Source organism: Thalassophryne amazonica, chromosome 14 (assembly GCF_902500255.1).
Source record: "Thalassophryne amazonica chromosome 14, fThaAma1.1, whole genome shotgun sequence".
Classification (NCBI taxonomy): Eukaryota; Metazoa; Chordata; class Actinopteri; order Batrachoidiformes; family Batrachoididae; genus Thalassophryne; species Thalassophryne amazonica.
Genome location: NC_047116.1, coordinates 18,191,504 through 18,207,306, shown reverse-complemented (window position 1 = coordinate 18,207,306; position 15,803 = coordinate 18,191,504). Strand labels below are relative to the sequence as shown.

The following is a 15,803-nucleotide window of genomic DNA, read 5'->3' as shown; positions in this document are numbered from 1 at the left end:
TACGATCCGTCTGTTCCTCTGGTGATGACCCATGGTCACAGACATACAGTCATGAAATGACACGAATGAGAAGCAGTCTGCTCTGATCATGTCCACATCTACTGGTCAGGTGCGTCCAGTCGGCCACGCGTGTGTTCTGCCTGTCATGCATGCCTTGTGGATGGTGCGCCGCAGCACAGATGCCATATCATGTGGAACAGAGCTCACGTGGGTGACATGAAGGTCAGATCACCCGCTGGGTGTTCTGATGTGATGGTCTGTTTCAACCTGGGAGGCTGTCAGTGTCCACTCCGTGTGCGCGCTCGCTTGCTGCAGCTTGTTGCCACCTGTTGCCACCACGGCGATATATGTTTTTATTTATGTCCACATAAATACAGCAATCAGACACACGTGCCTCACAGTGGACAGTTGTTAGTCCATGACCGTCCAAACACAGTAGGTGTTATGTAGCTGGAATGTCCAAAATGACAGATCACCACAGCTGCTTCTGTTGGAAGCCACGCCTCCTGTGAGTGGAGGGCACACACCCACGTGTCAGTGTGTGTTTGCAAAGTCACATTCGTGGGGAACAAATTTCACAGCAGTACGACAGTGGTTGTCTGCAGACTGTTGTCGTCGTGTTGTTGAGCAGTGTTAGATGTTTGTGCGTGTCACCTGGAATTTGGCCGGCACCTGCCGCGAGAGGGTGCGATGGGTTCACACAGCGCGCACTTTGTCTTTCAGGTGCTTGTGTGCAGAAAATAGTTGTAACAACAGGTGTACGAGGCGTTGGCAACAGGGACGACATTACACGGTTTGCACACGATTCCTGCGTCATGCGCACTAAGTGTGCACTTTGTCCAAACTTCGCACTATGTGTGAAGGGGCCCTAAGCCATGATTTAACAGCCTTCTTGAAAATAATAGAATGATCTTGATTTTTCAGTTTGCCGACTGTTCCAGAGTTGTGCTCTTTTAACAAAGAATTCTGTTTGCTCAGTTGAAGTTTTTTGCACTTTGCAGTACAACAGTTACCATTTACTAAGGCCTCTGTGCTGGCGACAGTGGAGTGCTGCTGTTTGAATACGAATTCATTTAATGGAGAAGAAGCCCGACCATGTTCAAAATGAGCTTCATGTTACGGTTGGGAGGACACAGAGTGCAGGGACGCAGTGAGCAGGTCAGCGGCCACGCATGATGGTATCGTGGGTGTGTAGATGACCATATCTCTCACACACACACACTAAAATATTCAAGAGAACATAAACAACACACAATGTAACACAAAATAATAGATACTAGCAACTAATAACATGCAACAGTTATGAACACAACAGAAGAAGGGTGGTGATTTTGTAAGTGATGTGTGGGTCGATTTGTTCTCCAGAAATACAAAGTTGTACGTTGGTACTTTAAGTGATGCTTAGTTAAAACAGCTCTGTTTCCTCATTTCCTCTTCATCCATTTGAAGAAAATCAAAGGATATAATTAAGGAAGAGTACTATTATAAACTGAGGCCAATATTTCCATGAACAAACAACATTTTTTTTAAGTGTTTGCTGAAAATTAATATATGCTGCCAAAGTAAGAAACAGTGTTGTACAACTCAGTGATGCCACACCAACAACACAAACCCCAATCTGCTGCAACAAAGAGTCACATAAATTAAGGTGAGGTACATTCTATACTATAGGAAGGCTTCAGGCCATGATTTGAGGATGAGCTTGACTAATAATTTTGCAGCTGACAGACACAATTTGTTTCTCCAGATGCTGCTTTAGCTTATGAATGACAAGTGGCTATCCAATTTGAGAAGGGCTTGTAAAAAAGAAAAGAAAGAAAAAATAGCTTTAAGATACTAAAGTTCCTGTCTGACGGCCGCCACCTCCCTCCTTCCATAAGAGCAAACTGGATTTAATTGTTTCCAATAACAATAACTTGATCATACGTCCACACAAACCCCGCAGAAAGATTTCGTATTAATTTAGCTGTGAAATAAAAAGAGAAGAGTGACCTGAGAAGAATAAGAAAAAGAAGAACACTCTGTAAAGATCAGCATTGGGCCCAAAGAAGCGACAGTGTGTCAAAATATTAAACAGGGCTTCCTTGTAGCTCAAATGATATTATTGTATAAATACAGCTGCTTGATGAGAAGTTCAGTTTTTTTGTTCTGAGTGGAAGCCAGAAGGTTAGAGATGTGACACTGTGACTAAAAGGTCCTAGGTTTCTTCCTTTGTCTGAGGTCCTTGTAGTTGCCAAGTTGCTCCCAGTATACAAGCAGGCACCTTCAATAGCAGTACCTGACATATGTATAGGTGAATGTGAGGCATCATTGTAAGGCTGTCGGAATGCAGACTATTTGTTTTAGCCAAGAAACAAATTTTTATATAAACGCCACCAGCATCCAGTATATTTTGAAAGTCCTGTTTCAGTAATTCTGAAATTTTATGTGAATTAGCATTTTGTTTTAAAAACTTTCTACATGCACCCATTCACCAAGAGAGCTGTGACAAAATGTAATGGTTTGTTACCTGGCCTCTACTTTCTAGGCTCCAGCAAACAACATAATAAAATGGTTTAGTATTTTCTGTAATCTTTCTAGCAAACAAACAACAAATAGACAGATAAAAACAAAAACATTTGTGGAGGTAAATGTACATGCAAATATTTAAAATATAAAGTTTGAATGTCTTATGGCCATAAATTTACAGGGTGCAGACTTTTAAAATATAGCACACAGCACATTACAAGGGATAGTGCTGTTATAAGTTAAGAAAATAGCTTTGCGAGATGAAGACATTTAAGAAATTAAAGGTCTGATAAATACACTACATAATTATATGTTTAAATATAAGTAAAGCATAACTGGTTGTATTGAACCTTGTTATCATTCTGAGAGAATAATAAATAGCTTCAGGTTTAGTAGCTGTTGTTAAATATGTGACTGCTCAGATCCAAATCAAATTTTTTGTCCTCATTCTGTTCTGGTATGACAACAGAAGCAGCTTACATAACACAAGTGTGCTACAATTAAATGGTGCTTTTCTTTAGTTTAAAAATCCCTTCAGAAAAAAAGTAAATTGCACATAAGGGCAAGGGACACAACTGTAATTTTTTTCAAAGCTTTATTTCAACAAATACATTAACAACAAATGAACAAAAGACAATGTCACAATAACATTCACAGTATTAGCATTAAAAAATAGAAAGAGATAGAGAAAAAATAAATAAATTGTACAATAACAAAAGTAAAGGGATTCTTTAACAATAACTTTCTTTAAAATGTTGCTTATAGAGATTGACAGTTCTACGATATTTGGGAGAGTCTATAAGCTTAATAATGCTTACATATTGTTCAGTCAGACATCCGTGTAAATTTGGGGTTCTTTTCAATACTCTACATTTATGAATGAGGAATTTACCAAACAATATTAAAAGATTGACAATGTATTCAATGCTTCTCTTGAACAAAATATGTAATAACAGATTTACAATCAAAAACAATAGGGAGTCTGATTGTACACATGTATTTTTCTAATTTAGTCCAAAATGTAACAGAATGGATGCAGTGATAGAATAAATGCATTAAAGTTTCAGATTCATCATTGCAGAAGTTAAATTTATTTTCAATATCTAAAATTTTTTAAAGATATGCATTTGTGATAAATCTGTTTGTGTAAAACCGTGGTGTGAACCTCCTTTATCTTGTTGGTATGGTAACAACCAAGCTTATTTCCAAACAATATATAAAAAGGCATTGTCTCAGAATGCCTTCCCTCTTGGAGTTATTTTCCTGCTTTCATATAGTGTGTTCCTAATATTTAATTCTTGCATTTAGAATCCAATATGTCAATACCATTAATCATTAAACAAGATTATACTTTTATCAATTCTTGATATTGAAGATGACTTTTCATAAGTAAGCACCTTGAGGGATAGCCTTTGTAACCCTGTTAAATTCTTTACTTGATATAGGAAAAGATTTAATAAGAAGAAAACATTTATAACTAAGCATTCTATCACCATTGTGGAAGAGATCACACACACACACACACACACACACACACACACACACACACACACACACACACACACACACACACACACACACACACACACACACACACACACACATAAATGATACCTGTAACGAGCCAATTTTGAATAAAAATAGATTTCTTCCCAATAGTAATGTGTACTTATTCCAAATAATAGTCTTATGAGGGGAAAAACTGATTTCAGAATAATTTCCAGGCCAAGAGAGCTTGCTGGTAAAACTTAGACAACTTTGTCAGTAATTTGGTGATGTCAAAGTTGCACATCAAAAGAAAGGAAAGAGCACTTAGGCTCCTAAAGATACAATTTGGGATGAAGTGCTACATGGATTTTTTTTTTTAGACATTCTTTAATCCACTTTATTTTGGATGTATTGCTCAAAAAATAAATAAATAAATAAACAAATAAAAAATCAAAAGTTCAAATCCTACGATGGCGTTATAGGGCCACGTTGAATTTTTTTTTTTAGACTTTGAGAATAAAGTCATAATATTACGAGAATAAAGTCATAATATTACGAGAATAAAGTCAGAATTTTAAGACTTCGAGAATATAAGTCGTAATATTACGAGAATAAAGTCGTAATATTATGAGAATAAAGTCGTAATTTTACGAGAAAAAAGTCGTAATATTACGAGAAAAAGTCACGACTTTTTCTCGTAATATTATGACTTTTTCTCGTAATATTACAACTTTATTCTTGAAATCCAAAAAAAAAAAAAAAAAAAATTCAATGTGGCCCTAAACCTCCATCGTAAATTCCACCTTTATCTCTAGGCCCTGGTAGAATCTTTTTTGAGATGCAACTGTAATTTTGAAATTTATGCAGGTGAACTGGTGACGTCATGTCTATGTGGTTGTGTATCTGCTTTTGACCACCCTGTTGCCTAGAGACAGTAATGACAGCAATACAAGGTCTATCACCCAGGCAATGCCCCTGTACCCTAAATACACCAGTCAGTGTTTCTGTTTGCGCATAAACATCACGTTGGGTGCATCCAGGATGTAGATGTGACAATGTCTTGGACTTGTACAATCTATCAAGTAGACAGTTTTAAAAAAATTGAGTGACCACAACAACTGAGTCATCTAAAATCATTCTCTTTTCGACTCGTAACAGACTCAGGCTGCTCAGTCGAGCAACGAACACTCGTTCACTTAAAATCGCAACCTTTAACGTGTTAATGTCTGCGTCGTTATAACGAACAGTAGTTTTGGTTTGAGGTTTTTTCTTTTTAATCTGAGTCTGTGTTTGAAGTTTTAGCGGAGGTTACGAACGGAAGGAAAATGCGCTGTCAGCCCAGCAGCCTAGCTTGTCAGAGCTAAATGTTAAGCTAAGAGCTAACTGTTCGTTCTAGTGACACACCGCAGCTTTAAAAATAAATGGACCTTCGCGTCAGAAGTGAAAATGCGGCACTGTGATGACAAGTGGAAAGAGAAATGGCGCTGATAAACAAGTTTGCGGTTAGTTGTAAAGTGTAGCTTGCTTCGTGGTGTAGCCACGTAGAACTGTCGACGTAGCAACAGTTAGCTGCTGGTGTTTAGCTAGAAGTCGAAGGAAAACAACCTAAACATCTTGACGACTGGAGTCCTTCTTGGACATGAATGGTTGTGGTTCAAAATGCTGTAGCTCGAGGGAGCTGGTCGGTTTCGTGGAAGTGTTGTTTTGAGCAGATTATGAAGCGCATCATCTGGTTGATATCGGGATTAAATAGAAGGATGATGAAGCTTCTCTTTGCCCTCGCTTTGATCGCCTACATCGCATGTAAGTGAACTTCAGCTGCTTAATAAATGCACATAATGAAGCTGTCGTAGTACAGTTTTTTTCGTAATCGTTTTATTAATTAACATGACTGCAGGTATGAGATGCCTTTATTGTCAATATACACCTGCACAAAGAATTTAACAGTAACGCCTACATGCAAACATAAAACAAATTATACAGGAAAGGGGATCAGGTGTACAGTCCGAGGTGTATATAAAATTGCAAAAAATAAAACTATGTATTTGCAAAAAGTCTGAGTATGTGTTTATATACAGTGATGTATTGCACGTTATTAATTAGATGTTGTACAATAGTATTGATCATATGCAATGAGTAATGGATATTGGACGAAGAGAGTTGGAGATAGATACATATATTGCACAGCAGTGTATTTCACATTAGGTGGGTAGAGAAGGGGGGGGGGGTAGACTCAAGCATCAGTGTACTTGTGAGTTCAAGATGGTTATGGCTTTTGGGGAAAACCAAACTGTTTTTCAGTCTGTTTGTCTTTGTTGTAATGCATCTATACCGCCTCCCAGAGGGTAACAGGTCAAACCGTTCAAATCCAGACAGAGCTGTCCTTGATGATGTTTTTTGCTCTTCTGAGGCAGCGGGGGTCTCTCCACTATCTGTTTAAAGTTAGGAAGTGACTATTTGCGCATAGCCATATTAATAATTCCAAATTCTGTTCATACATAGCCTTGTTATGGTTAAGGTTAGGATTAGGATTAATGGTTGTGCTTAATGTAGTTTAGGAATCTAGTATCAATAGCAAAAGCATGTTCAAGTACTTAGCCTCATGATCGAATGACCTATATTGACCAGTGAGAGAGGCGCTACATATGAATGGAATTTCATTTTACAAATACGGCTACATACGGATAGCCACTGCCTTAAATTTACGTTATTGCTATTGATATTGTAATGTATGCATTAGTACAGCACCTATTGTTATTTAAACTACTCAGTGTCATGGTTCAGGCACAACTTTAACTTTAACCCTAAGTGATGAGCTTGAAATTTGTTAATTGCTTCCTCTACAGCTTTTACACAATGATACCCTTCTTTGTCTCATGATAATCATGGCGGTTTGTTATTGGATGCTGTACATGAAAAAGGAATAAGGTACCTTATCAATAACCACTTAGTTTAATTTATGCATTGGCTATTCTTACGGAACTGTAAAGAACACCTTCAGGCTATTTTCACATGCTTTTGGGTCACCATGTGCAAACTGACCATTTCAACCTTTCACTTTGGTAATTTTTTAGTATTAGGTTCCAGACTGGCGAGTGTGTGTTTTAAGAGTCAGTTTTTATAAGACTCAGGCAGGTTTCTATTAGAGGGTAATTCATGACCCCTTCAGATTTGTCCCCAAAATTTTATGGGTAGATATACATTAAAAAGGAACAGAAACCACATTTTGTATCCTTGATAGGGTCTGCTTTTTTTCAAGGGGTCCTGAAAATTTGGGGTCAAAATGAGCCAAAATAGCAAAATCACAAAATTTATAGAGCCCGACCGATATATCAGCCGGCCGATATTATCGGCCGATATAAGCCCTTTTCAAAGTACTCACTATCGGCCGAAATGTTGCCGATAGAACACAGATAATTTCTCCTAAACAAAACAGTTACTGAAATAATGTTTGTGTCGGCAATGTAAAATGTCCGTGCACCGTTTGTCCAGTAGCTGGAGCTCTGAGAGCTGCTTACACTCCTGCTTAAATGTGTTCATCACTGGCCCCCGTAGTTTGCCGTCACACTGCACTGAACGGCTGACAAAAGCATACAAGTAAGTTTATACGGATGTTGTTTGTAATAACTTTGCGATTACATTCACCCCACATTTCTCCCGTTTTGTTCAACTCAGTTTGATTAACTCAGTTTATGTAGTAAGATCAGATGTATTTCACAACTCTTTTTAAGGATATGTATTTGCTAATTTCACAAAGGTTTAATTCTTGATTGCATTTTTTGAACTTGAAAATTCTTCTCTGTTATAAAGTTAATCAATATGAGGACAAAACGTCAGCTTTTAGCTCATACCTTTTTTGTTAATGGTCCAAAAAAGAACATTTTATTCATTTAAAATATATATATATATCAGCTGATTTATCGGCAAATCAGCCGATTTATCGATTATCGGCATTTTTTTTCATCAAATATCGTTATCTGCATCGGCCTCAAAAAAATCCATATTGGTCGGGCTCTAAAAATTTAGGTTTTCGAATGCTCATATTTCCATTCACCCTGAGTGAGCCAAATTTATTTTCATTAGTGTTAGTCTGTTGCGTATGGACTCTCCAAAAACATGAACATTTTGGCAGCTGACTGAGGGCGCAGCCCAAAGTGGTGCTGCAAATTGCTATTTTTTGTAATTGTGCACATTTTCACAGGGGCGGTGTGGCCTGCACCCTTTGTCAGCCAAGGTCTTTCATGCATATAATGATAGATTAGGACAACTTACTTTGATTTGATGAAAATTTTGGCAGCTGACTTTGGGTGCACAAGTATAGGGAGCGCTTCTTGTCGCCAAAATGCAAAGTTGCCATTTTTTCGCAAAGTGATTTCTCCATGCGCCCTGAGTCAAAAGTGATGAAATATGGCTCATATTGTCACTCAGCATCTCTAGTTTCAGTGGTAAAGAGAGTTTTGTGGCTGGTTTTGGTATTGAACCTTTTTGCACCGTTTTTATTGGACCACTTCACCAAGAGGCCAAATATGGTAAATTGGCAACTTCTCCAATTTTCAGGAAACTTGCAGTCTCACCTGTAGAGCAAAGCGAGATGGAAAATGTGTAGGTTAGGTGGTACTTGAGGACCTGTTTGAGAACCACTGGGCTAGAGCATAGCAATACCAAAACTGTAGATGGAAAGGCATTATCAGATCCCTCCATTATGAACCAATGCTCTTAATGTCACGAAAAGCATGTGTGTGTATATATAGTATGGTATCAAATATTCTGTTGTGTGGGCCGCTGAAGAGGAGGTACTGCTGGCCCACCACCACCAGAGGGTGCCCTGTCTGGAGTGCGGGCTCCAGGCACCAGAGGGCGCTGCCGCCTCACAGGAGCAGCCAGGGTGACAGCTGTCACCCATCACCTGAGACGAGACAGCTGATATCAATCAACAGGGAGGTATATCAGCAGGACGGCATCTCCACCTCATTGCCGAGATATCGTTCTACCAAGGAGGTAACGTATCCAGCCAAACGGATCATCTTTTGACCATTAAATACTTTTTGCCTTTACACAGAAAGAGAAAAGACAGCAGGAGACTGTATTTTGGATAAGTACTCACATTCCTGCACTCACCTGTATTTTCCTGACAAGAGGTGGAGGTGGTGTTTCCACCCTGTGTGTTGCTGGGTGCAGCCGCACCCACACCTGACTGTATCTGTTCCTTGCCAGCAGTACCGGATCCGACGAGCGGAGGCAGTGGCCACCTGGGGTTCGGGACTTGGCGGCTCCAGTATCCCCGGGGTTCGGTGGCAGAGGAAATCGGGTGGTTCCGGTTCGACTCGGACAGACGTCTCCTATCGTCGAGCCTGCCCACACGACACCTTTGGAATTCGGTTACTGCTGTATTTGTAAATCTGTTGTGTTTGTTGTGTGAGTTCACAACAGTAAAACTTTGTGATTTGACTTTCTCCATTGTCCGTTCATTTGCGCCCCCTGTTGTGGGTCCGTGTTCCTACACTTTCCCAACATATTCATTGTTTTACATTAATGTCTTACTTTACCTGAAGCATGATTAAACTTTTTGTAATTATACAGTAGCTGAGAAATGACGTCTTATGCTTTGCTGATTATATATGTAGCCGATCGCTGACTCACAAACCACTCATTATCCAAACACTCAGCTGAACCCTCCTTTCCAGCACCCTGAAGTAGACTTTACCAGGGAGGCTGAGTAGTGTGATGCCCCTGTAATTGGCACACATTCTCTGGTCCCCTTTTTCAAACCACTCTCCTTGATAGGGGCTGGACTCACAAACCATTAAGGTGAAAATGACACCAGGCATAAAAATAACTGCATGCTCATTTGCACAAATGCGACAGGTCAGATGTATTTATGCTTTCACAGTTAGTGACTATAATCTTGGGCATTATGACCTCCTTTACAACGTTTGTGGCAAAAAGCATGTTTCATGTTGTTCTTAAAAATGATGGTTCCATGTTGTTTGATTGTTTGAGTTGATTCAGACTTGTGATGTGACAGAGTTAATTGTCATTGTGTGTTGTTTATTCCTTGCAATTTGTAGGGCAAGCATAGGATGAAATTGTTTCCCAGGCCACATTTGGATCCCATGTTATTAGCTTGAAGCCACTGCACTTGGAAGTTACACCGTGTTGACACTAGTGTGTTAAAGGTGAAATATAAGTGGGAGGCGGCTGTGGTTTTTCGAGCCAGGCACTGACTGCGCAGCCTTGGCGCGTGAAGGAAACAAAGACGACTTGGATTTGATCTCAGATCTGATTGGCTCAAGGGATTTGTCAAAAACATTCCCTTTCACAAAGACTAAAATTTAAATCACATTAATCTTACTTTTGCATGACAAATGATTGCTGTCTCTGAAGGCTAAATGTGGCTGATTGAATAAATTCAGCCAGTACAACCAGATACTTGTGGAAAAGACTCCAACAACACATTCATAGCAATTTACAGTAAATGACACACACAAAAAAATCATTTTATGGACTGCAGTTCTTTGTCTCCTCTTGCACCTGTTTCTGCTTCCTCCCATTTACTTTGAAAGCAAAGCAGACTTAATCACAAACAAGCCCAGCAGCTTATTCTTCCCCTGCCACACTTCAGCTAATCAGGTTTGGGCAGAACAGCTTTTGGAAGTGGGGGAAAAAATGCACCATTCTTTTAGACCTCAGGTGAAGGAGTATGAAACCATGCCAAATAATTTACAATCGAGTTATCAAACATTGAGGAGCCTCAGAGAAAAGGGCATGGGAATGAAGCCATGTTTGTTCAGACTTTGGCTCTTTGGTTTTGTTTGGTGATCTGGGTCAATGTTCTTGACAGTATGAGCATATTGTGCATGCTTGATTATTCATCCAGTTTACTGACTAACTCTACTTTCTTCCAGCTGTCTGGGGAACGTACACAAACATGAGGTACAGTCATTCATTTCTCTTACTGATTACTACATGTTTAAGCACTGTAATGTCTTTAAAATAACCATTTAGATGATTTTATGTGAAATTATCTGTGCAGATAATTAAGTCATAAATTAAGTAAATAATTAATCTGTTCTGTTTTTTTTTTTTCAATCCATCAGACTTGTATGTGGCAGATGTTACTAATCTTTTTATCAGTGCTGGCATGTTTTTCCTGACAGTTCCATGTTGCATGATCATTTATCATGATGTCAGATGTAATGTCATGATCTCAAACTCGTTAGTGACTCGGAAAAGAGCTGCATTGATGTTGGAAATCTCTGGAGGCCTTCATTTGTTCCATGTAAAAAAAAAAAAAAAAAAAGGAAAAAGAATTGGACCAGTATGCAGAATTGATCGTGGCATTGATAACAATATAATCATTTCAATTTCTGTCCCTACACAGTATTCCATGTTTGATTTGAGAGGGGTTTTTTCTGTTCTTACTCAAATATGTGTGGGTGCCTATTTTTATTTATTTTTAATTTGTACATGGAGCTGTAGTGAAGTGGGGACAAATCTCCATCTCCAGCTCTCCAACCTCTCACCATGTGAGTTATTAGTATATAGTAGCAATCTGGATTTCATCTCACCCTGCATGTCTTTTCATTTCATCATAGATCAATACAAGAACAAGGGGAAATGAAGATTGAGCAGAGAATTGATGAGGTGAGTCACTCAGCAATACTGTATTTTGGTGGTTCTAATAACTTGTCCTTGACAAGTTTAAGGACTTGTATTATTCCTTATCAGAATTTGTCAGGCATACATTATTTCACAAACACTGCAAGCTTTATCCTCACCAAAAAGATTTTAGTCCTAAAAATACAACTTTAGTCACATTGTACATATAGAGAAACATATTAAACCAAGCAGCTTAATTAAACTAGTTAGTCTTTCTCCTTAAATAGCAAATGTCCTGTGGTACAGTATACAACAGAAGACAGTATTCCACTTTGTAATATCCCGTAAATGTCAAATGATTCAAAGTTGTTAGGTCCAAGATGACAAGCAAAGTGTTTTCTCTTCTGATCAATCAAAAATACTTCAGAGAGACAATATTAAAAATACAGGCCCAAAGTAGTTATGACAAAGCAAAAAGTAATCTAAAGTCAGCACAAGTACAGAAGAAGTAAGTTTTATATAGGCCCTGAGGCCCATCGGTCTGTTACGTAGCTCCAGATGGAACCGTAGCATCTGCTACTCCCCCTAGATAGGATGCCAGTTCGTTACAGGTTATTTTCCCAATCAAGTCTGATACCCTTTACAGCTGGATGGACTTGGACAATTCAGATGAAGTGTTACAGACAGCCTGAACCACACACCAGGGCCCAGTTTCACAAAACAGTCTAATCTTTCAGTATACTAAACTTACTTAGTCAACTACGGTTAGTCGTCCAACATTATCCGTCTAATCACAATTTCACATCGATACCTAAACTTGCAGATTGGCCGGTTTACGTTAGTCGATGGTTTTCACGGGCATAACAGGCTCGCGCATACTGTTGCCAAGAGATGGCTCCAATGTGCGAGAGTTTTGTTTACTTCTGGGTTGGTCGTTGTCATGAACTATTCAGCCTTTGTTTTGTTAACTGGCTTTATGAACTTTTACGGACCCATACGAACTTCAGAACGATGTTCTTAGTTCTTAGCCTAGCAGTTTCACTTTTCAGTTTCTTCTTCTACACTTCCGTCAAGCGTGTTTGTGCTTACAACGCTGCTAGGTGTAACAGCGACACCCGGTGGGTAATGTGAGAACTGATAGAAATGCATCATAACAGTCTTCTGCTGCAACTATGGCCAGAAGTGGAGGAAGCTCTCCTTTTGGAGGAATACAAGCGACGTAGGGGTGCACTTAAGTGTTCCATCAAGTGGTGGTACATGATTGCTGCTATTTTTTTGAGGTAAGACACTGAAGTGTTGTCGACTAAAATAAGATTAGCCTTGTCTGTACCAGGCTAAAAACGTTAGTCGGATAATGCAAAACATTAGCTGACTAAGCGCTTTGTGGAACGGCTAATGTCAAATAATTAGTCAACTACGTGAATTATTTGACTAAACAAGATTAGACTGCTTTATGAAACCGGGCCCTGGTGTATATGTTGGTTGTCCAACTCCTCTCCCATAAATCTACCTGCTCTGTATTACAAGTATACATACTGTTCAATAAAACACATCAAAAATATCACTTTTATAGCATTTTTATTTATTTATTTATTTTTAAACGTGTCAGGGTGGATTCAAAAATAAATTCGACTCTAATAAATACAAACTGATGGGTAGCATACTGTAATTTTGATAAGCGCAGGCTCACTTGATAAACAGTAGGATAGTAAGTGAAGCAACCATTTCCAGCTTCACAATCATCACCCCGTTAGATGCTTGCTCGCATCAGATGCCCTCTTGATATATTCCGCCTTTGGAAGGACCAGCACCATTTCTCTTCCCATCCACACCAGATACAACAGTTTAATAATAATATGGCCTTTATTGTCATTGTACATACATACATGCATACAACGAAATTTGTCCTCTGCATTTAACCCAACCTAATTTCAGGTAGACACAATCCAACAACTAGGAGCAATGGGCAGCCACAGTCCAGCACCCAGGGGCCAACTCCAGATGTAGAGACGCTGCCTTGGTCAGGGGTAGAGAAAGGAGCAGACCCTAAATAATCATTTTTTTTATTTGTGGAAGGAAACGAGAGCACCCAGAGAAAACCCAGGCAGACACGGAGGAAACATGCAGGCATCACTGCTAACCACTAAGCCTAAAATGTTAAAATCACTTCTAAATTTACCTGGGAGTTGGTGCAGCAAAGCCACTATTGGTAGAATGTCATTTTGCTTGCACGTGCCATTTAGTGGCAGAGCTGCATCATCCTGAGCTTGTAGGTGAGAGAGCAGAAACTGGCTAACACCTTTTTAGAGACTATTACAGCAGTCAAGATGAGATAAAGTTGTGAGTTGCCTTCTCAAAGTACTTGAAGGAGAGAAAGTGTTTGGCCTTGGCATGGACCCATGGCTGAAAGAAGCTGGCTCTAATGACTGCATTTATTTATCAAATGTGAAAGTGGTGCCAAAAATCGCAAAGGCCCCAAAGGGCTGAGGTCACCACTGAAAGTAGCATGAAAGTCAGGGGAGGTCACACAATGCTGTTTTAACTGTTCATTTAAATTGACGAAATTTAGTGCCATCATCAGGCAGTCCAATAAGTACTGTAGGAGGAGGAGCTGTAGTTTTAAGTTGCAGCAGCAGATAAATCTGCCAGTCATCTGCATAATCAATCAATCAATCAATCAATTTTTTTATATAGCGCCAAATCACAACAAACAGTTGCCCCAAGGCGCTTTATATTATAAGGCAAGGCCATACAATAATTATGTAAAACCCCAACGGTCAAAACGACCCCCTGTGAGCAAGCACTTGGCTACAGTGGGAAGGAAAAACTCCCTTTTAACAGGAAGAAACCTCCAGCAGAACCAGGCTCAGGGAGGGGCAGTCTTCTGCTGGGACTGGTTGGGGCTGAGGGAGAGAACCAGGAAAAAGACATGCTGTGGAGGGGAGCAGAGATCGATCACTAATGATTAAATGCAGAGTGGTGCATACAGAGCAAAAAGAGAAAGAAACAGTGCATCATGGGAACCCCTCAGCAGTCTACGTCTATAGCAGCATAACTAAGGGATGGTTCAGGGTCACCTGATCCAGCCCTAACTATAAGCTTTAGCAAAAAGGAAAGTTTTAAGCCTAATCTTAAAAGTAGAGAGGGTGTCTGTCTCCCTGATCTGAATTGGGAGCTGGTTCCACAGGAGAGGAGCCTGAAAGCTGAAGGCTCTGCCTCCCATTCTACTCTTACAAACCCTAGGAACTACAAGTAAGCCTGCAGTCTGAGAGCGAAGCGCTCTATTGGGGTGATATGGTACTACGAGGTCCCTAAGATAAGATGGGACCTGATTATTCAAAACCTTATAAGTAAGAAGAAGAATTTTAAATTCTATTCTAGAATTAACAGGAAGCCAATGAAGAGAGGCCAATATGGGTGAGATATGCTCTCTCCTTCTAGTCCCCGTCAGTACTCTAGCTGCAGCATTTTGAATTAACTGAAGGCTTTTTAGGGAACTTTTAGGACAACCTGATAATAATGAATTACAATAGTCCAGCCTAGAGGAAATAAATGCATGAATTAGTTTTTCAGCATCACTCTGAGACAAGACCTTTCTGATTTTAGAGATATTGCGTAAATGCAAAAAAGCAGTCCTACATATTTGTTTAATATGCGCTTTGAATGACATATCCTGATCAAAAATGACTCCAAGATTTCTCACAGTATTACTAGAGGTCAGGGTAATGCCATCCAGAGTAAGGATCTGGTTAGACACCATGTTTCTAAGATTTGTGGGGCCAAGTACAATAACTTCAGTTTTATCTGAGTTTAAAAGCAGGAAATTAGAGGTCATCCATGTCTTTATGTCTGTAAGACAATCCTGCAGTTTAGCTAATTGGTGTGTGTCCTCTGGCTTCATGGATAGATAAAGCTGGGTATCATCTGTGTAACAATGAAAATTTAAGCAATACCGTCTAATAATACTGCCTAAGGGAAGCATGTATAAAGTGAATAAAATTGGTCCTAGCACAGAACCTTGTGGAACTCCATAATTAACTTTAGTCTGTGAAGAAGATTCCCCATTTACATGAACAAATTGTAATCTATTAGACAAATATGATTCAAACCACCGCAGCGCAGTGCCTTTAATACCTATGGCATGCTCTAATCTCTGTAATAAAATTTTATGGTCAACAGTATCAAAAGCAGCACTGAGGTCTAACAGA

General features: G+C 39.3%; 1 protein-coding gene across 2 annotated transcripts in view; it reads left to right on the top strand.

Annotated features, from left to right (window-relative positions):
* Window positions 1–5,168: 5,168 nt before the first annotated feature.
* The window catches only part of uxs1 (UDP-glucuronate decarboxylase 1), a 44,888-nt gene continuing 34,253 nt past the window's right edge, over window positions 5,169–15,803 (top strand). The window contains exons 1-3 of one of the 2 annotated variants that reach the window (XM_034186740.1): window positions 5,169–5,799; window positions 10,902–10,929; window positions 11,592–11,640. In XM_034186740.1, coding sequence (XP_034042631.1) covers window positions 5,640–5,799; window positions 10,902–10,929; window positions 11,592–11,640 — 237 coding nt within the window. In that variant the 5' untranslated portion in view covers window positions 5,169–5,639. The remainder of the gene's footprint in view (window positions 5,800–10,901; window positions 10,930–11,591; window positions 11,641–15,803) is intronic. The other variant, XM_034186741.1, reaches the window with a different exon arrangement.